At 43.5% G+C, this 22,851-nt stretch overlaps 2 protein-coding genes across 2 annotated transcripts; both read right to left on the bottom strand.

The window, feature by feature from the left end:
• Nucleotides 1–617: 617 nt before the first annotated feature.
• Nucleotides 618–8,259, bottom strand: ndnfl (neuron-derived neurotrophic factor, like). The gene is made up of 3 exons (XM_030070373.1): nt 8,081–8,259; nt 6,189–6,313; nt 618–2,704 (listed from the first exon to the last, which is right to left on the bottom strand). The coding sequence occupies exons 1-3, from the start codon at nt 8,257–8,259 to the stop codon at nt 1,248–1,250; spliced, it is 1,761 nt and encodes a 586-aa protein (XP_029926233.1). The 3' UTR covers nt 618–1,247.
• An 8,452-nt stretch (nt 8,260–16,711) lies between these two features.
• sparcl2 (SPARC-like 2) lies at nt 16,712–22,636 on the bottom strand. Its single transcript, XM_030071079.1, has 7 exons — nt 22,543–22,636; nt 21,321–21,432; nt 20,903–21,021; nt 20,671–20,825; nt 19,447–19,559; nt 17,491–17,585; nt 16,712–16,780 (listed from the first exon to the last, which is right to left on the bottom strand). The coding sequence occupies exons 1-7, from the start codon at nt 22,634–22,636 to the stop codon at nt 16,725–16,727; spliced, it is 744 nt and encodes a 247-aa protein (XP_029926939.1). The 3' UTR covers nt 16,712–16,724.
• Nucleotides 22,637–22,851: the final 215 nt, after the last annotated feature.

Below are 22,851 nucleotides of genomic sequence, written 5' to 3'. Positions count from 1 at the left end.
ATTTTAGGAAATTATGATAGTCTAAATTATCAGAATTTGCTGCCAGTATAAAGTTTGAAGTGATTTTTTTTTTTTTTTTGTCTAATTTACATTATTAGAATTTGCTGCAGAATTTTTTGACTAAAAGTGATGAATTTGCCCTGCATCTCTACCTTGGCCATAAGTGACATACAGGTTCCTATGTAGGAAATAGACATGTATCAGTCATGCACAGACCAGATTTGTCTGGATGGTGGAAATGAATATTATGTCCAACAGGTCTCTGGCAGGGCTGCTCCATAAGCCACACAATCCTATTTTAAACACCCTGCTTGAGCGACCCTGTAATTTCTGGGTTTTTCCCATTCAGACCCTCCCATTAACCAAAATACTCACCCATCTCTTAAACCCCCTTTAATCAAGCTCACAGCTGTAATACCGTAATGTGTTGTAGTGTTGTACCTGCTCAGCTACTGCCTCATAATATGGTAATACCACAGTGATGATGATCATGCTATAGTTATCTGAGAATAATTTGGTTACATCTAAATCCACTGATAAATTAAAACACTTCTGTCACTCATCATGGACTTTAAGGTACAGATACCCTAGTGTTTATTGGTGCATTTGAAGCAGCACAAGAATACATCAAAGACAATGAGGCAAGTCACTAAGTCATTTTCACTGCTTCATGCGAAAGCAGAACACAAGGATACACACTTACTTTGAACTAAGCATCTGTAGATTGCACCCATCTGTGTTTATAAGCCTGTACAATATGCAGCGCTAAAGATACACTGTATACCCCCTCTCTCCGATGTTATCCAATTATAGCCCCATCTGTTTCTGTTGCATATTTGGCACAGTCTTTGTTGTTGTTTTTGTATTTATTTTCTGTCATCAAAAACCTCATATGTCCTTTGTACTCAGACACAAAATAAGCACTTGGACAACTGGCACATCATTATCATGACCAACAACAATGGAAAACAAAATGACAAAAGCACAGAAGTTGTAAATGTTATGAATTTTTGCTGGTGTGCAGATCCCTCTCATTATGATCTCCATCAGCATCCCACCCACTGAATGGATAGTGCCTCTGGAGTTTGAATACAACCATCGCTCCTTCAGAGGGCATATTTCCTTATGTTAACAGTCTCCACAACAGTCAAATGGCTTTGTCGTCATGGTCTTTATATTATGTCCATGGCTGATGCATCTCCCTTTTAACTGGGACAGTCAAAAAGCCTCCTGTAGGGGGCAGCATCTCAGCACTCCTTCCTGGTCTTGACCATCTTGCTGGCGTACTTGATAGGGATCCCCCAGCGTCTCATTAGATAGACATCAAACACATACGCCATCCCCGGCTCCAGGCCCCCAATCACAGCTGTGGTGACGGCCCGCCGGGGATTCAGCTCCTGGAAGTATTTGCACAGGACCCTCTCAGTGTCGGAGCGTGACTCTGGGCCCAGGCAGGGCGCAGTGGCAGCAGATGCTCCTGCAGTCTCTCCATTGCCCTTGCCCAGCTGCCGGCGGTACACACAGTACAGGCTCCTCTCCTCTGTGCCCATCCAGGCCAGGGTGATGCTGTTGCAGGTCCGCAGCCGATTGAAGGACTTTATCTGCAGGGTGGAGGGCAGAGAGGGGACCCCTCTGCGGTGGTAGGCTGAAGAAGTTTGCATTTTGACCGAAGCCGTCAGACCTCCTGGAAGGACTTGGTCTGCAGCACCAGAGGTCTGGGCTGTGGCGGTTCCTTCTCTCTCCAGGTGAATGAGGTAGGAGGGACTTCCCTGGAGCCAAATCTGCACCAGATCTTCCCCCACAGCCTGGGAAGTCAGAACGTGTCCTTTACTGGACACGGTGACTTTGACTTTTTGACCTCCACTGCAGCTCTGCAAGGTGAGGAGACCACTCTGCTGCCAGCCACGGGGACGGAAACTGAAGAATTGCTCCGAGTTGGAACTCCTGTCACGAAAGGTCACCCACCTCAGCTCCCCCTCTCTGAGTGGGGTGATGGCTGGCCGGGCTTCTTCATGTGTTCGAGCAAATGTCCCCGTGTAGGCCATGCTGGTCCCATTTACCCTGTCAATCACGAAGACGTCAAAGTAATACTGGGTGTCAGGGAGGAGCTCAGAGACTGTGCAGACACTCTCCGTCCCCTTGCACAAACACGGGAGATCAGAGTACTCATCAGGGAGGGAAGAAGGGGGAGCCTGGGGTTCAGAGAAGGTGTCCCATTGCTGCCACCACCAGTCTTTAAGAATTGGCCACACTGTCACTCTTCTCTGCTTCTCCTTTCTTTGTTGTCTCTGATCTCTCTCCTTCTGTTTCCTGATGCTCTCTCTAGCAGCACAAAGACTGGGATAGTTGTGTGTCGGGTTGACAAAGACACAGTAATCGTAACTCTTCTGGGTGTGCGGGAGCCTGGTCAGGGAGGCACTAGGTGCCCAGCTGAGGGTGACGCTGGTCATGCCGACCCCCAGGGTGTGAACTCGAGGGTCAGCTGGGAGCAGTGGGAAGGCCCCTGAGGGTCCCAGGCCTTCATGGAGGTACACTGTAGCTCTGGTGTCGTGCTCTCTTGACCGCAGCCTCAGGATGTAGATAGAAGCATGAGCATGGGGAGGACCCACATAGGTGTCCATGGTGTTGCCTGTGAAGCTGTGCAATTTCTCCTCAGTCCCTGGCCCTCGCCACCAAACCTCTGGCATGCTCTTTTTGGTGCTCCCTGTGAGGAAAGGCACAGTGTTAAAGTAATAATTGGTGACTTTTTCTAAATAAATTTTCAATTTTATTTTCTTAGTAAAACCACCAAGTCCACCTACAGAAAATGTAAAAGCCTTCATAAAGTGAGTTTATGAAGGCTTTTACATTTTCTGTTCTATACAAAATTACCATCAGTAGGGGAGACTGGGGTAAGATGAGCCATTTTTCATATTTAGGATCACTACATCAAGGCAATCATAGTTTTGTCGCTAACTAACATATCTGCATATATTTCAGGATGTTGTGCATCTCTTCAAACAAACAGAATGAGTGTAAACATAACTGTTTCTATAATATAGCACGTCCAAAAAAAGTGGTCTTGTGGCACAACTTACCCCGTGTATGGGGTAAGTTGAGCATAGGAGCGGGGTAAGTTGAGCCGTATCCCTACTCACCCCCCACCTTCCTCCCCACCTCCATCCCACCCCTCCCTCACCTTCTCCCTCCATAAATAAAAATCACTTCTTCACATTCATGTGTATTTTTATTTATTAAACACAATCCAACAGGTACAATAAACAGCTGTTTTAACAGGCCTTAAAGTGCGCTTGGGAAGAGAACATGAACAGCTGTGTTTTTGGAAAGAAAACACTAGAACACTAGTTTCTTGGTGTCCTTGCTGACAGTAAGGTCAGTTATGAACATATGAACGTAACATATTTGTGATGGCCGCCATTGGCCACCACATAGCTCCGCCCCAGTCTTTCACTCAATATTCCACCTGTCGAGGTTGCAGGGGAATACAAATTGCTCAGACGTCCTTGCTGTACCACCAACTCTGTGAGGTTTGGGGAGTTTTAGAGATTTAATATTTAACCCTCGTAAAGGCTTAAGTGGTCAAAACGGCCTGAGCGTCTGCGAGTCTTTTTTCCGGGGTCCTGTGGTGCGCCCATGCCTCGCCCTCTGCTCCGCAGCAGCAGTTGTGGCCTCCAGCACTCCCCCATGCCCCCGGACCCCCCAGCCTCGGCCCCGAACGCACCACAGAACGCAGGAGCCGGTGGTTCAACTTACCCCTACCGGCTCAACTTACCCCAGAGCTACCATTTTGATTTTTTTAGTCCCCACAGCTAAAATGGTGCACTTTTAGGCTAGGTTTATGACCTCATGTTGTAGCTCATAGATACCACAACTGATATATAAAACAAATTTAAAATGATCTATTTTGGTCTTAACACAATACTCATGAAACTTATGAAAGACTAAATTCACTTTCAAGAGTAAAAAATGGTTTTTCGGAAATAAATGTCTAACCACTTTACCCATGTGGTTCTTACCTTCACAGACTCCATGAAATGATGCCTTCCTCCTAAATATTTGGTCACATGATCAATATTTTTTACCGTTTCCTAGCAACAGGGGGTGGCTCAACTTACCCTTTGGCTCAACTTACCCCAGTCTCCCCTAGCAGTTACCACCATGACTGTACAGACAAATAAACCAGTGTCTACAGAAAACCCAAGTAAAAGGATGCCAGAGTACTTCAAAATAATTTCACAGCAATGAAGTTTTTTTATGACTGGAATTAACTAATTACATTTACACACACTACTGTAATTGAGTAGCTATTATGTGTGTTTGTACTGTGTGTGTGTGTGTGTGTGTGTGTGTGTGTGTGTGTGTGTGTGCTTTAGGTGCAATATGAAGTTTTGAGAGATACATTTTACTCCCAGAGAAGTAAAATTACCAGCTCGCTGTTGTTTACAATAGCAATTTTGTGTGCATATATATTTACTATTCAAAAAAGCACCTTCTAGGCCTTTTTGGCTTAGAGTGCTCAAAAAATATTTTTTTTTCTTCCTTTTTCCAAAGACAAGAAGATGGAAATGGAAGTATTTTTACTTCAATATGTAATTTTCAAATTTTCTGACTGAATGATTTGAGTTTAAACCCTATCTTCTCTTCCTTTTAGAACTGTATGGCAAAAAAGTGTTCCCTTTTCTAAAACTACCCTTTACTCCGAGTACATCAGTACTTTTATATCTGCCCAAATAAAATATCAATAAAGTAACACTTTAAGTAGGACATTCTACTCTACCCGCCTCTTATGACCGGAATGAGTGAGACTACATTGACTTTAACGCCAAAGGCTGTCGTAACTAAGAGAATCACTGAACAAAAAGCTCATTAATGTATTGATGGAGCCAGCGCCATTAGAAAATCATCACACTGCTTCCTGACGTGTGAACATGTCACGCAACAATGAGGAGCTGGCTGATGCTGATCACTGTGTGGCCCCATGTACAAACACACACTATATATTCCTTGTTTAGGGCTCTATGTGACCTAAAGAGCACATAATGTAATTCCCCGAGGCACTGTGCATTGAACTGCAAGAAGAGAATGAACGAACAAACAAAAAAAATGTGGATTGCCACTTTACTGCTCTTCTCCTCAAGCTGAGAAATCTCCCCTCAAATGAGACTAAATGTTACAGAATCAAAGTGAATAATTCAGACTGGCAATGGGGACCCTTGAGCTCAGGGTCTGAATGATTTATGTGTCATTTTATAACTTCATAATGTTGTTTTACCGTGTAGGATAGCCTGTTCAGTTAACCTGGCAAGGTGCTGATGGAGGGCTCTAAGGCATATTTTCTAATCCAGAGATCTCTGCCCCTTTTGAGTGGAAAATTAGATTCTTTTGATGAGTTTGAGATATGCATTGCTTTCACTTCTGTTTTACCCTGTTTTGCTGCTGTAGGATATGTTTCATCATTTGAGTTTTATTTGATTTTTTGGTTTTCTAGGCACAAAAAAATTACAGACTATCAGATGCTCATTAGATTCGATAAATCCAGTTTGCTTTATTTCAGCATCCGAATGAAGAACCGGCGGTCCTTTTGGCCAGATTACTCTCTGTGTGTCTCTCTGTGTATTAAATGATATTTTAAAATACATATCAAAAAGCTTGTGTTAAATTTATGGGAAATGTGACCACTAGATATGATCATGTTTGCTGTCAATCTCCCTCCTAGCCAGAGATAGCGGGTGACATTTGAAAAATACGGGCTTTCTCCATACTTTGAAGATCGGCAAAGCAAAAGAGTTAAATGGAAACGTTAAGATAAAGGATAAAGAAATAAATATTATCTACATAAGAATTTGTGAGATACTTGGAGACACCTGCTTTTCAAAACACATAGCTTTAGGCTGCAATTTGAATGGGTGATATGTATATGGCCCATCACAATGCTGCAACCACAACAATGTAAGCAAAAATCAAATATATTTTCAGGAAATTGTTCTTTATGCACTATTTTCAGGTCACTTTCATCAATCTGACACCACTAACTGTGATGTGTAATTTACATTATAATGATTTTTAGAGATAGGGGGATTTACCTTCCACTACATCCATGATACCAGCTAATAGATCTAATGTTAATACTCAGGGTGAATGGGTGTCTAAGGTTGGAGGCTGTATTCTTATGGTGCACATCCACTCACACTGCAGGCTCTTGAGGGGCTTGTCCTTGAGGGTGCGGGCAGCCAAGCTCCATTCGATGGCGAGGTCGCACGGGCTGACAGTCACGGACATCGCCACAGCCTTTTTCTTCAGCATGAAGTATAGCCTGTGGAGAAACACCGAGGATAACATCAAGAAGTTCTTTCATTTTTCATTGGGATTGTCAAAAAGATAACATCCTATTTCCATTCAACTGAATGGTGATGGACGAGCAGACAAGATAGCTCCCCGATGCACACTGTGCAACATTCTTTCAGTTTTTTAAAAATGATTTGCAGAATCTCTGTGCTGTTATACTTTTCTTTGTTAGGACGTGAGGATTTAATTGTGCAAATGGTCGAGGCATTCACCAAATCTTTTGTCTTTCCATTTGGCTACAAGCTGATGCGTCCTTTGATAGTGAACCAGGAGAGGTGACCTGAATGTCAGATAAGGCTGCATTGACAGTTTCAGATGGGTATCTGCCCGTTTGCTGTAACTATCTGGATTCGTGCTTGGCATAAAAACAATGATGTCCCTTATTATGATTTGATGTTTCTGAGACAATACACTGATTGTGGATGCTGGGCTTTAGATTAACATATGAGGTGGCACTTCATTGGCAACAAAAGGGCATCTGCAATGCATACTGAGGTGGGCTAGTCTCAAGTTTGGTTGCCTATGAATTCAAATAACCACTGTTCTTCAACTCAGCCTTTTATTTTGGGTTATTTTGATTGAGATCCTTTAAGACAGCAATATTCAGTTTCAAAGCAACAACATAGTTTACCCACATTGCTCTGAAACATGCCATTTCTTCAAGGCAGGTTGCCCTTAATGAAAATTGCATATGATTATTTGTTAATAAATATTTGATTGCCTCCTTACAAACACCATTATTCATGATATTGTGCAGATGGTGGCTGTTTCCAAACAGATGTGCGACACTGTCATTCTCAAGGGCAGTTTGCAGCTTATTTAATTGAGTGATTAATTTCTAAATCAGTGTTTTCTCTCCATTATTTGCTGCGTGGTTCTGCATGATTGCACTGGTGGACAGACTGCAGCACACAGGGAGACGCATTTCCCAATTTTCAGCTCCCAGTTTCAGAAAGTGAGCACTGGCAGTGGTCCCTATGGTCCAGGCCAAGTGGGCTCAACTTCCCCTCTCTCTCTACTGAGCCACTGGCTCCAAAAAGATTGTTGGGGAATGACTGATGACTTGTCAGTGAAGGATGGTAACAAGGCCGAATCTAATGAGTGGGCTTCAAGCTTTTTTTTTCGTGGGTCCTCAGCTTACTATACATCTGCCAAACTCTCCACCCATCACTCATTGCAAAAATTATCCATCTTAACAAGTCATTTAGTCCTGTATTGAGTCTTTGTTGACACACGTGAAAAAACAGCCACTTGTTTGAAGTGCAGACCAGCTCATATCAAGCATATTCTTGAATCAAGTGACTTTATTTTGATTATAGTAACGCAGTGTTTCTATGCAGTTTTGTTTGTCTGAAAAAAATTAGATTAGTCTTAATGAAACCATCACCCTCATGGCAATTTTTCCTCTTCATTTGTATTTTAAGATTTAGCACTTCATTCAATAATTAAGATAGAGTTTTTATGGAAAATTGTTATTATGTAATTTGATATTATTGTACAGCTAATCTCTGTTTTCTGATAGTGTGGAGTAGAATGCCAGCCATCAGAGCCACCAGAATAAGAAATGAGCCCATGGACGCACATACAGTTCAGGAAAGTATGTGTGTCACACTAGTTTTGTAAGTGTATGTCATCATTGTGGTTTGCCATCAACTCCTGGATTATATATTGCACTGAAATCTTACTCTTCTGATCTGTCTCAAAACATTTTATTATTTAAGGTTTGTTACCTCACCTTCGAGTTCGTCCTTTGGGAAGTGTTATGGTGGTGACTTTTCCCTCTGGCAGCCATGTAATGGGGCGAAGAGGCACCTCGTTCTCAGGGGCCAGGGCCGAGTGTGCCTGGGGCCACGAGGTGCCACAGAACAGCGTCAGAGCCACGCCGAGGCACCAGGACAGCGAGATGAGAGCCATCCCTTGTTGTTCAGCTGCTCTGCTTCTCTTTCACCCTTTCTCTTCCCCCAGTTGTGGCCACTCAGATATCTCCCAAGCTCTGAAAGGGCAGAGTGGAAAGGTCAAGAGCATCCATCAGATTCCATCAGCTACCCACACACACACAAATTCACTAAGTCACACACACAGTCTATTCAATTTCCACTGTACCATTCACAGAGACACTAAAGAGCATAGCGGCTGATGATTCATTGATATGAAGAAACATCTCACCCTATTCAGACAGAATTATTCATGCGGGGGAAAAGAAATTGCCATGCTATTTTACTGTGGAATGTGTATGGCGCAGCTTGACACTCGCAGGGAAAAATCACCCATTGCACCACTTTTCAAAGTGTGAAGTGGGCTGCTAATATCACTCAGAAGTCGAATGCCTTTACATCTACATTTCTATTTTTAGTATGGAGTTCAATTGGGTTTGTTCTCTAAATAGACGGGTCTTTTATTATGGGCCTTAGCAAGCATGTTATTAGGAGAAAGTGATGCCAGGCTAACGCTGAGAGAGGTACACAAACAACACCTGGAGGTGCTCTGATGTAATCTAATCCAATTATCATATACAGATGCCAAAAGAAACAACTAGCAAAAGCTGCCACTTGTTTCAAATTTCCCCGCTTTCTGTATCTCTCTATCTCTCTTTGTCTCTTTTCTGTCTCTCCCACTCTACCTCACTCTCTCTGTGTTTCTGCCTCTATATGTTTATGTAGGTGGGTAGTTGTGTGTGTGGTTGTACGTGTGATTATTTTGTAGATGGGATGATTACAGGTCTCGGTGTTCCGGTTCGTCCCCAGAGAGAAAACGCATTTTGTTCAAAGTCACACAGTCTACACAAATGCCTGCCTCCCCCCTCCCCACCTCCACCGCTTTAACAAGGTGTTTTATGTCAGTGCTGTGCCCTACAGATCAGATGACAATCACAATGGAAATGATGGAGGCGGCTGCAGAAGGTACATCTGAGTCTTTCAGGCCTCGGGACGCACGGAGATCCAAACTCGCAAACCGTCGCATGGCTACAAAGTAGCACAGAGGCGCCTGCTCATTATCCTTGCACAGAGGAGGCGAGTGAACGACCCATAAAGCTTTAACTGAGAGACATGCAGACGGGGAAGCAGATTGAAGAAGATTGAAATGGGAGGGAGGAAGGGAGGGAGGAAAGGAAGGGTGAGAGAGGGAGGGTTGTGGAAAAGGAGAAGGCTGGAGTAATAAAAGAGAGAGATTGCAAGAGGGTGAGAGACAGAGAGAGAAGGAGAAGAAAGTGTGATTGAAGGAGAGGATCAGAATTCGAAAAAAAAAGCCGTGCAACAAGGTTGCAAGAAATTTTGTTTTAGGTGTTTCAGCCAGAAAGATAATGACTGGTGTTTGCTTTAGCCCCATGTCAAATGGATTCTAATGTGTCACATATTACAAGACTGCCGCACAACCTCACAGCCTCTCTCTCTCTCTCTCTCTCTCTCTCTCTCTCTCTCTCTCTCCCTCTGCCCCTCTCACACTCTTCCTCATTCAATCTTGATAAAGATGCAGACACAAAAAAAAAAAAAAAAAAAAAGCGTGGCGGGCTTGTTTCTTCAAAACGCGCCCGCTGATAAAATATGCATATGGCTCCTCAGCAAATTATGGCCAATTGAATTTTCATAAGGCAAAAAGGCTAGGTCTTACAGAGAGAGAGAGCTTAGTGAACTTAACTACCACCCTCTATAAATAAATACACATTCCCCTTTAAACACAGGATCTCATGACTTTGATGGTCCTGCTCAGCTCCCCTCTGCTTTTTCAGTCAGATGAGTTCCCTCCTTCCATTCACTTATGTTTATCCCAGACAGCCAATGGACTGCATTTATTTTAGACACTGTTTGGGTTTTAATTAAAGATACTTTTCGCTGGTCTCTCTCTCTCTCTTTCTCTCTTTGGTTCTGTGACACATTTCCACTTTATTTGGCCCTCTTATTTAGAAGTTGGTGCAGGCTCCGTTTCAGAGGGATACAGTCTACTCTCCAGACATTGTATTTGCTATCTTCTATCTCCCTGTGCTTTGGCGGAACCATCTGCCTTCTGTTATCTGCGGACAGGCCAGGGACAGATTAAATGGCAAAGGGTGGTCCCTGCAGGATCCGTTGTACCCCCACGATTCCCAACTACTACGAGCACAGAATAAGAGGTGGGGGTTCATGCGATAGTGACCAACGACCAAGGAACTTGATTGGATTTTATGGCTGATTTTCTAACCCTATGCATGTACATGTGAACACGTTAACCTTTCCTCTGTCTCTCGCACTTCATTGTCTCCCCATCCATGCTCTTCTCACATCTTTTCCCCTGTCCTCTCACTATGTCTCTCTCATGCACACACACACACACACTTTCTCACACTGTCTTGTTATGCTGCCCTTTCTCGGTACATACATCCACTCTCGCTCTGTGACCACTCTCCTACTCTACAATCATACTTTGCTATTCAGATGACAACAGAGAATTATTGGCGGTCAATGGAAAACACAGGGAAAGGGAGCAATAACATACAAATCAATGACACATGAACAGAGGCTTTAAACAAGCAGAAATGTAGTGTCAGAGAAAAGATAAGAAATGATGATGTCGAGATGAAAGTGAGGCAAGTCTCCCTCTCATGTACGCTGTCTGTTTATCCTACAACAAAATTAAAGTGCTCCACATCCCTCCAGTTAAAAAAAAAAAACAAACCTCAGGAGACCACAAAAAAAGAACTGAAGGGGAAGAAATAAGTTGTTGACCTATGCACATATTTCAATTTTGAGATGCTGACACACACACACACACACATGCACGCACACGTTCACACACGAAGACACATGCTCTGCAAGAACAGCAACGTGCATGCATGCATCCCTTCTTTCTTACCTTTCTTCTCTCAGTGCACACTCTCCCTCTCCGGTGCAGGGGACGAGGGATGGGGATCAAATGTGAGAGAGAGTGAGGATGGAGGAGGAGAGGAGGATGAGAGCCGGCCGAGGGGAAAGGAGGAGCGACAGCAGGTTGTTGTCGGGTGTTTCTTCGACTTGCTGTCTCCCATGGGGTGCTGCTCCCTACTTCAGGAGGTGTCTCTTCGGGGCTGTCCCAGCCTCAACTCCCCGGTGCAAGCCTACCCCCGGCAGAGGGATTCTACAGCTCCGTGATCCCTCGTGTCCCTCTTGCTCTTCCCTCTCTTTCTCTTTATCTCTCACTCTCTCTCTCACACACACGTGGAGCCTTGCCCTGCTAAATGCTGTGTGAATGTCAGTCTGTCAGTGAAGCCTGTCCCCTTCTCGTTTTCCCCCTCTTTGCCCCCCTCCTGTTCTTTCACTTATTGCCTCTGTTTACCTCCTCTGGTAGCGAACAGAGCTCACTTGCAATTCAAAGGGGCTCATGTGTGAGGGAGTGCGAGTGTGTGTTTGTGTGCGTGCGCAAGTGTGTCTGTGTGTGTGTGTGTGTGTGTGTGTGTGTGTTTGTGTATCTGTGCAATCTGAGAGTGAGGGAGTGAGTGGGTGAGTGTGTGGGGGCTGACGGTGAGGTCGCTGAATGGGGGTGGTGATGAGGAGAGAGGGAGAGGGAGAGAGAGTGTGTTGTAAAGAGCAGTGTTAGGGGAAGGGGTGATGATGTAAAACTTACCTACATTAACCATTCTCAGGCTTGTCTGATGGCATCTGTATTAGGAGTAGGCTACCGATAGCAGGCTGGAGGTTACGCTACCTTGTGCTCTTATCTCTAGTTTGATTGGTCGTTGAGACTGCGTCTACATTGACACGTTCAAATAGATGACGAGCCTATTAAATGCTCAAAACAAAAAGTGTGTTGTTGGGGTGTTTTTTGGTGCAATATGGTCTCCTTTTAATTATCATTTGGATGCTTCTTGGCTTGAAAAAAAAAGCTTATTGCCAAAATCATGATGCATCAAAACAGTAAAAATTAACGAGCTATATACAAATGAAAGAGTCCATCCCTTGTGTTATATATAAATGAAAGATGAGTCCATCCCGTGATGCCATAGGTATAGATTTGAGGGGAGACAGGGTTTAGAGAAGGATTAAGTATCACCCCCACTTTTTTCTCCTTCAGAGCATATACTGTAATTTTTTTTTCTGTGCATTTTTAAATGCAGTTTTACCCAAAGCACATGTTGTTTGCAAGCCCTTGGTTTTGGCCACAAGAAAGCAGAGCCCTTCTCCAAGCTTTCATGCGCTGCCTTAAAAGGCATTTTGGCAACATACTAGCCTGCCATGTTTCTTATTTTAATGAATATTTGCCCTTTACATAAGAAGGGTTAGTTACACAATATGTTATTGTTGTTGGCCAATAAATGTCTTCATTCTCTCATAACTGCATACTTTTCTCAGGTATATTTAGGTCTTTTGTTTCAGTCTAGCTGACAATATAAGGGAATGTAACAGCCCAGTTGCATTTAGGCTGCTACTATGCCCGTAGTATGTCAGTGTGATTTGCTGGCCAGGGTTGGATCCAGAGTGAGTCAACCTAGCCAGCAAAGTTGAAAGGAAAACCTATACTTTTGCATGTTACAGTCCTTGGGCACAATTTAACAAACGGGAAATGTACCAGACAGGGATGAGGCACAACAAGGTCCGAGGCCTCACATATAGGCCAGCCATACTGAGGGCTTTATGTCCTCCACCCACAGGTCAAGTGTAGATCTCGGAGGAGTGGGTGGGGAAAGGGAGCATATTCATATCAGTGGCTCTCCACCCCACCCAGCCCTCTCATCTCCACACAATGGCAGGCCTCATGTACTGTGCTCTCTCTCTCTCTCTCTCTCTCTCTCTCCTGAGCCCTTTAATCAATATCATCAGGAAAATAAAAAAAGAGGCCAGTCGCATTGTGTGCAAACTCCCTCCTTTCCATTCTGTGATGGGGCCTTTTCTCACTCATTCACTAGGTACTTCAGTATAGGGCTATTGAGGTCGCTCTGAATGGGACCCACTCCACCCAGAGGGAATATTGTCTGACCGGACGCTAAAATACGAGAGCTCCCTCCTCTTTTTCTCTTTCTCTTTCTCTGTCCCTCTGCCACTGCAGTATGTCAGACTGCAACACCACCTCCATGAACACGAAAAATGTATTACATGAGCAGTATTAATAATATCACTTCGGGACTAGTGGCCAAAACTGGTCCTCTTTTTAAGTGAGGACCCCTTGCTGCTGCTGGACTCTCTTTCAAAGCCACCAGCCTTCCTCTCTCTCTCTCTCCCTCCATCTTGCTGGCCCACTTTACAGTTCCTCTGAAGTTCTGAAAGTTGACAGTCTGGCAGAGTATGATACGGCTGCTGCTTTTGAAGGCTGGATTGTGATTAACCTTTGAGAGGTTATTTCACACACGCAACTATGTGTATGAGCTGCATTCGAGCAACTTTTGTGCTATTTCTGGAGGAAATGAATGGACTGGAGAGCCACCACAGTGTCGAGCGAGTGAAGACGCGGTACATTATGCCCTTTGTAGGCTGTATTCATAGGACTTTGGACATCTGTGGGACATCTGTCGGACCTGGAATTGATGCACAGGGTTGGGTGACATAGACACGCACTCACAAACTCAAACACAAACACACACAACCCCTCTCTCTCTCTCTCTCTCCCTCTCTCTCTCTCTCTGCCATCAGGCCTGGCCTGAATATTTCTTTTGATCCCACAGCTATCCCCCCTCTTGTGTTGCCGTTTAATAATTTATCGACAAACAGTCACCGGACAAACTCCATCCGCCAAGAGAACGACAGAAAGCGAGAGTGAAATTTTCATTGGCATAATTGCATGAAAAGAAACCGCAAAACTGGTCTCTTCATCTATTATTGATTTCTGCTTACAAGCCATGCATAATGCGGGAGGGGGGCATCTATATGACAGCCATGTATTAAATATCATGTTTTGGAGGTCGGGGGTCTCAGGCAATGTGTTTGCAATGACACAGTTACTTGGGTTTTGTATTGAGCAGGGCATGGATGATGTTTGAGAGGAAAAGATAGGGATTGACAGTGAGAGAGGGAGAGAAAGAGAGAGAAACACGGGGGGAGAGAGAGAGGGAGGGAGAAGGAGAGGCTGCTAGCTGACAACGGGTTAACAGGAATCTTTATTTTTAACAACATATCATCACCAGCCGCCCATCTGCTCCTGTGCTGGCAGAGTCCCCTGGGAGTGTGTGTGTGTGTGTGTGTGTGCGCGCGCGCGTGTGTGTGTGTGGATGTGTGAGAGAGACAGCGAGAGATGCAAGCAAACCATTATAGATCAGATCACCGATCAACACCCAAAGGGAAGGGGGGGGCAAGGTTACAGAGTTGGGTGACTGGGTGGCACCCACAGATATCTCTGTTCCAGCATCCAAACAGCATGTGACAGGAGGAGTTAGGACAGTATGGGGGGGGACGATAAAGTGGATTTAGGCTGGAGTAGGATTAGGTGGATCAATGTAACTGCCCGTGTGTTTGGATGGGGGGATGGAGAAAGCGAGGAGGTGGAGATGGTGGTCTTGAGGTAATGAGAGGGAATCTATTAGAGGGGATGGGGGGTGAAGACGCACACAAAGGGACAGCAGTGGTGGTTGAGGAGGGGGAGGAGGAGGAGGGGAGGCCTTGCCGGACCTCCAGGGGTGGCCCCAACAACTCATTTTATTTTTCCTGATAAAGGGACTGGTCCCTGGGGAACAGAGGGAGACATGTTTGCTGGTGGAGGTAGTAGTGGGGGGATGGACTTTGTATTCACAGCCCCTTTTCGGCAGCGGAGAGACTGTGCTAACAGCTCGGTTCCGCAGGTCACTCATCATTAGCAAATACAGCCGGCTCTTGCTTGGCGTTATTGTCCAACATAGCGCTCCTGCATCTCTTCATTTACAGGCTCCCCCCCCCCCCCCCCCCCCCCTCCCTGTTTTCGAGCCTGCCCCCCTCTCAGTTTAGTCTTGTTTTTCCAATCCAAGATGATTTACAGCCCTGCAGTGATCCCCATCCTCTTCATCAAAAGTTATATGAGTTAAAATCTGAGACACGGAGAGGGGAAAGAAATCTTCTTTTGATACTTAGGATGATGCACTCTGTTTTTTTTTTTCCTTGACACATGTAGAGCAAGCAATTCTCATTCCTCATTTACACTGCCTCATGTCTTCAGCGTATCTGCATCTCATATTGAATATTGAAATCCCTCTCCCTTTCTTCTTCTCCTCTCCACTGTCTTTCTTTCTCGCCCTCATCCCCAGAGGCAAAGTAAATGTGAAGGCTAATTAGTCCAGAGACTCCAGTGATACCAAAGAACCCACCCGAGGCCACACACATCCTCCTATTGATCTTGGAACACCAACACTTGTACACACACACACACACACATATAAATGCACGCACGCTCACACTTGCACATGCATACACATAGCAGAAGTAAACAAAAACAAGATGCAGCAAAAAGTTTTTGGGGCTGCATGGTTATAGTTCAAACAGACAAAAAAAAGTCAGCGAGTGTGCATTATGTAAGTTGTTTGACTTTGGCGGAGGTCAAGTATTTCAGAAATTCTGCTTAATGTTCCGAGAAGATATTTATTGAGCCTGCTGTAAATGTTTTGTAGCATCAAAACCTTTCTTTTTTTCCCCCCTGCATTTCCTCTCCTCAATTCCTCCCTCTTTCTCTGCCATCCCTTCCCCCTCTCACTCTCCATTCTTAGTCTTTCCCTCATTTCTGATCCATTTTTTATGCATTACTCCATTACTCTCAACTCCCATTTACAGTGCATTACCTCCTCCCCGTCCTTTCACAAACACACTTTATACTACTCTCTCTTTCCTTCAGTCACTTCCCTCCTCTTCTCTCCTTCCCTTGCTCTCATCCAGTGCATTATGACACTTTTCTCTGCTTCCCCCCTTCACCCCCCCTTATTATCTCACTGCCTCTTCTCCAGTCACGTCTTTGAACACTAAGCTTTCTCGTTCCTTATCTTCATTTCCAGTATCTTCCATCTATCTCTCCACACCGCTGTCTGTCGTCTGTCATCCTCCTTTTTAATTGGTTATGTGAGGCATGCCTTGTCTTTCAGTCCTTTAATATTAGCTATTGTCCCTGCCCTTTCACTGCACACAGGACGGCCAATAAGTGTAATTAATAATAGTTGCAGCCGGGTCACACAGACATTTATTTGAGCCATTTACTCACACATGAGTGCACAGACAACAAGCAGATTTACAGACTGGATGATGTCATAAATGACTAATATCCTAATTGCAATTGGCTACTGAATGAAATAAAAAGGTGGATAAAGTTTGACCGAGAGTAGAGAGTGAGTAGAGATGCCACCCTGTAGCTCGACAAAAAATAAAAAGAAGAAGTAGAAGAAGTAGAAGAGGTGGTGATAGTCGTGGTGTTGATGTCTACTCTTCATTGCCTCCAGAGGTATTTACAGTAGAAAAGTGGGAGAGGAGGTGATCACTGTTTTCATGTCAAAGGTGGTTTGCCACACTTATAGGACACAGCTTGCGGGAACCCATTTTCATTGCTGTTGAAAAAGCAAAACACATTACCTTGGATTTGAATGCAAATTTAAGTTTTCTTTACTATCTATTTAGTTATTGTCAAGTCAACATAAAGTCAAATAAATGAAACAATTCACTTGATAGAGTTATAAACATTATAAGATATTACTTCTTGATATTAACATTAAAGGATCGACTTTAGACACAAAATCTTGTAATTTTGGAAAAAATGTATAACTTTTTGCAATTAAACAGCATTAACCGTGCACAATGCCAAACTGAGAATTGTTTGAAGTGAGAACCATTTAGACTCCACCACCAAATTTCATGCTTATTTCACAGTTTTTGTCTGTTAAGTGTAAAGGGTCCTCACTTCAATTGATCCTCTGCAATATTCCATTGGGCACCTTCAAGTAATCTATGACCTTCATCAACCTCTATTGGCAAGCTATTGGAATTGCATTGGGGTGTCTTGTTTTTTTTTTTTTTTTTTTCCCAGACAGAGAGTACAGACTAGAGAGTGAGTTTTATTTACCAGAAATCTTTCCACCTTGCAAAGTAATCATTGAGTGATGATATTAACCAATGAACCTATGCAACCCCTGCAGTTATATTGTGGTCATATTGAGCCATGGGACAGTAAACATCTTTCTTACTGCCCCTTTAAGCCACAGGAAACACTGGCAAACATATTAAGACACTGCTGAAAAGGTGAGGAATGGCTGCCGCTCACACATGAAATGGTAGAACCAGGTCTCAGAGCGATCCACAAGACAGGAGGTCCACTCGTGCAGGGTCACCTTCCTGTTCCTGTTACGGTCACATGACCTGCACACACAGCACAATACAATGCATGGGCGACCTCGTAAACTGATAGAGAACCATGGCCGCTTTTCTCACAGGCATGCACACACATGAACTCAATCTTGCAAAGTCAAAAAGACACAGACACGGAGTTGTATAGATGCACCAAAGGCACGTGAAGACATAGTGTATCCACAGCTATGGGAACAACTGCAATGGGGCTCTTCATCAGCCATTGCCTTTGAGCCCGTTCCCTCTGAAGGGTACTGCTTCAATTTGTGCTAATCCATGGGCGGCGGGAGACACAGTGGGTAATAAACATTATCATTGCTGGGAATGGGTTGACATTGACACAGCCAGCCCCACTCCCACAAAACCTGTCACTGCAGACTGGCAGAGGAAAAGGGGGGGTTGTAGAGGGAGAAAGATAGTGTGTGTGAGAAAGAATAAGGGATGAAAAAGTGAGGAGGGGATGAAGAGGGAGGGAGGGAGACTGGGTGAGAAAGATGGAGGGACCAACAGAGAGGGGGAGTAAGGGTGAGCCCATTTGTGGAAAAGAGGAGAGGAAAGCAGGAAGGAAGGGGAACTGAAGTGCTTAAATATGGAGGAGGAGCGAGATGATGGAGTGATGGTGTGGTGTTGAGAGATAGTAGGGGAGGGGGGAAACAGGAAGGGGGGATTGGCATTGAGGATGAATGGATGGATGGCGTGCAGAGAGAACAGCCTGGTGGGAGGTGCGACATAGTCATAGAGCGGGGGCGAAAGGCATCACAGGGTGAGACAGTTTTAACCCTTTATGCTTCAGCAATTAATTGGAAAACAACATATTGCATGAAGCAGAACTGCCTCTGATAAAATATCAAGTGCTGGCTGGCAGATCAGTTTTTTTTTTTTTTTTTTTTTTTTTTTTTTGCTGCAATTTACAACTTTGTCACCTACTCTGAAAATTATTCATAACCTGAGAACTCAAGAAGCAATAAAAATGTAAATGGATTGCAAAATGTAAACAAAATGCATGAACATCAAAAGGAAAATGAACTAGTGTTTCTCAGCACCTGGAAGGCAGTTCATTTTCTTTTTTAGAAAAGAAATCCCTGCAGGATCCTGATTGTGTAAGCAGGACCTTGGCTGTCATGACTATGATCCTGCTTTTGCTTAGGCTGTTTTACATGAAGACATGAGTTTGAACTGAGGAACAATGAAGGAACATTAGTTTGTTGTTAAGAAAGAACATGATAGGATATGACTTGATGCACTGTTGGTGAGAAAGTTCGTGTTTTCTTTGACTTGGCAAATTGTGAGTAAGTTTGTGGGTTACAGGATTTCATCAGCTCATCAAGTGGGTTGTTTAATCATTCGATCTTTTTTTCACTCTCCAGCCCCTTGCCAATATTGCAAAATTTACTTTAAATCTAGTGTTTATCAAGGAAAACCAGACCTTAGTGGTGAATACTATCTGATGCTGAGAGCTCATGCTGTGTATGAAGATATCATTAAAACCAGCTAATCATCCAAAATAAAAGTCTTGGTCAGTGGAGGATCACTTGACTAATCAACCAAGGGGACAGAAACACAATAAGAATGATTCTAGCCATTAGTCTGGCTGTACACAATACAACTGTCTTACAATTTGCCTACATACAAGTTGCAAGTTGCAAATTTAATTCTTATAGTTGGTATGCTACCAAACTCACTCTTCACATACAAACTCAACTCATGATTTTCACTGGATGGTGCTCCTATAGAACTCAACTAAGTTGCATGGAGCTGAAGTTGCATGCAAGTTGCACCATGTGAAGCCAGCCTATCAGATCTTAGTTTGCTGAAATCCTGAAAGCAGCCCTGTGGTATGAGCAGCTCCAGGTGACGTTTCAGTGGGACTGACTGAAAGAATTGTGCAGCACAGTGCTCCAGAGGCATGCTCTTGTAACGTAGCTTCCTCAGGTCCCTGCGGCTCAACTTCCCATCCTTGTTCCTGTCCAATAAGGCAAACCTCCGCTAAAGGCAGACACAGGGAGAGAGGGAGAGACGGGGGTGAGAACATGTCTACCAAAATCCAAAAGAGAGGATGTTTCAAGGATGCAGATGTTCCCATTCAAAAAAATTTTTGTGCAAAATTGAAGTTTTGTATACCAATTTATTGTTGTTCCTTATACTGTATTCTGATCAGCTCTCTTCTTTATGTTTTTTTCTGTTGACTCTAGTTTTACTTGATAAAGAGATTGCAGATGGTGTTGTAGGTGAATGAAAAACCATAAGAAGAATTTTATTCCAAATCATCATATATCTATTATTACTTAAAAACAGAAACAACTATGGTGATTAAAAAGTACTTGGAATTCTTTACTTTATATTCTAATAATTGAAATATTGTGAGACTAACAATAACATCAGTAATATTCCATGAACCATGAGTTCCCTCATTCATTTGAGGGCAGGAGGTCAAGGTGGCTGGCGGGAGGATATTGAGTTACCCCTCCATTCGCCCTCTTATTGAATAATTTAGTGATTATTGACCACGTCCTATTTATACAGTACAAGATGTTCTTGAAAACCTCTATTTCATTCTGTGGATGACCACATCATGCGAAACACAAGAACTTGCCTCTCAGGTTGTTAACATTGATTTCTTCCTAGAAAATCCATGAAGCATATACGACCATGATGAGGGTGTCTGGTGTCAAAAACGATGCAGTGATGTCCAACATTACGTTATACTGGGAATGGAAGGGATCCCTTGATATTTTCCTCTTTGGTTTATAATTTCTCTAGTATTACATCTTGTTATGGATATTGATTTCATTTGCGTCATCCTTGGCTGATAGACACCATCATGGACCATTAATTGTGTTTACTTCTCTACAATAGTCTTTTCTCCTTTGCTGTCATTTTAGTTGCTGTGCATTGCAACACCCACCACCAGCAACATCACAGCTCAATTATGGGCACATGCTTTTCGTTTCACTGAGTATTTAAAGGCCTTCTTCTCCTGAGGACGTATCAGCGATGTTTTCTACACCAAAGCAGCATTTCAAACTTTGTCCCCTGTGCTGGTTTCAGCTCGAGCTCACTTTATCAAATTCAAGCGTGAAGCAACCTTGTCAGCTACCTGAGCCAGCTGTGTTCTGCGTGTGTGGCTGAGGCAGCTCTGGGGCGGGGCAGCAGGTGCATAGGACTCTCCCATACGACTCAATAGGAGGAACCAGTCCAGGAGGCGGTATGGGAACTGGCCAAACTCCTCCTCTGTGCAGTTAGCTTTGGGAACTGAAGCAGAGTGACAACTGTACAGCTTGGGACAAATCGTCTGTAATGTTGAATGCAATGTGGACATGTGTGCTTACCCAGACAGGGTCCTATGTGGGCCAGTCCAGTGCGGCGTCTCTTTCTGCAGGCTTCTTTATGCAGCAGACACTCATTCTCATAGGTTTGGCCTAGAACACTGCACACTGGTGCCCTCTGCCTGTAAACATGAGCCAATACTCTACTTACCATTGTGTACACTATTGGGTTATACTGTGCACAGCTAGACTCAGAGTAAACCACTGTATCTCACAAACAAACTACATCTTCTGGTAGATACGATAACATATCTAGAAACAATGAGCGACACATATACACCGTAAAATAAATCAATAAATGTTCAAATTAATTATAAGTACATACATTAGCTGATCAAAAGATTTTATAGTCTAATATTATATGGGTTTTTACATTTTGTATCTCATGGCTTTCGTGGTTGAAATAAAGTATCATGATTACCGTGGGCAGGACTGAGGACACACACACTTTGGGATGAGGGCTCCGTTCTCCTTAACCACTTGGCACCAAGATCCAACTGGACTGTGGCACTTCAGCAGCTCACATAGCCTCTCTGTAACAGGGAGTATTTGTGTTTATATCACTTATCAGATTATATACCACTTGATTAATGTTGCTCCAGATAACAGCATTGACTTAATTGTCTCAGAATGCAATGTTTATCTTTATGATGAAGCTCAGGGATAGTTGTTTGATGAGGAAAAACAACAAAAGAAATGCTGGGCTGGGAAGAAGGTGCTTGGAAGGTGTGTGATGAGGTAAGAGACTGAATTATTGGTCCAAAATCCATCAAGCAATACCAAACAGATGTTGTGTACATTTGTGTCTTAACTCATAAAAAGGCATGATGTAGGAGATTTTTTGTGGTCATTGATTATTGTAGATATTGTATGCTAGGAAGCTAGGAGTCCAAATGTTTTATCTATATTATTTGTTACTACATCATAAAATGTGTTAGTCAACCCATTTCAGATGTAAAATGTGACTCCTGCAAAGTTAAAGCTGGGGCTCATTGTGTATGATCACATGCATGGGAGATATTCACATAATTACGGGATTTGCCTGCATATTTTGGAACTGACATTTATTTTTACTGTTTGTATTTATTAGACTTAGCATTTGTATCATGTTTGCACACAGTGTACTCATTTTGCCTGATGCCTGAAGGTCTACAATAACAATACAGCATATGAAACACAGGTATGCATTCTTGGCATAACTTTTCAGACATTTCTGACTTGTCCTCATGCCTGTTTTGACTTGGAGTTGTCTTAGCCACCACTGGATGTTGACTCAGCTTTTTCCCTCCTATCTGTGTTGGGCCAGATGGAAAAAAAACATGGCACTGAGTAAAATTACTGACTGCATATTTGGGCAGAAATTTGTGTCATGAAAAACTGAAATTGAAAAAACTGAATTTGAATCACTGCCTTTAGTTTATGTTAGTCCTAAATCATCAGTGATGTCTAGTGTACAATGTTTCCTGCTTCTTTCAGTCCAATTTTGAATAGGACTCACTTCACCTGGGATCAGTCTGGACTTGGTCTCGACTTTGGACCTGTTCATTATTATAAAATTCATCTGGAGCTGGTCTTGACTTGATGAAGGTGGTCTTTACTACAACAGCCCTGATATTCCTTTCTCCAATAAGGTTAAGGCTCACCTGGATTCACTCTGCCAATGTACGGTCTAAGGTTCTCCTCAGCTCGTCTCTGTTTGCGCTGGGCTCTGCCTCCCTGTCCCACCTGCCCACTCATCCACACCCACCCACCCATACACAGATACACACACATGCACACACCCACACACAGACTTGTAAAAACATCCTCTGGTTTGAGATGAAAGGACTTTGTTCTTGGCACATATGTTTTACTCTTCATGGTCTATTCTTTCGTGCAAACGTGTAAGCATATAGTGTTCTATGCATGCCGTTGCATAATTAGACCACCAGTTGAGAGTTCCCCATCATTTT

This window comes from Myripristis murdjan, chromosome 15 (genome assembly GCF_902150065.1).
Source record: "Myripristis murdjan chromosome 15, fMyrMur1.1, whole genome shotgun sequence".
Classification (NCBI taxonomy): Eukaryota; Metazoa; Chordata; class Actinopteri; order Holocentriformes; family Holocentridae; genus Myripristis; species Myripristis murdjan.
Note: the sequence above shows the minus strand (reverse complement) of the source record. Positions and strands in the feature narration are given on the sequence as shown.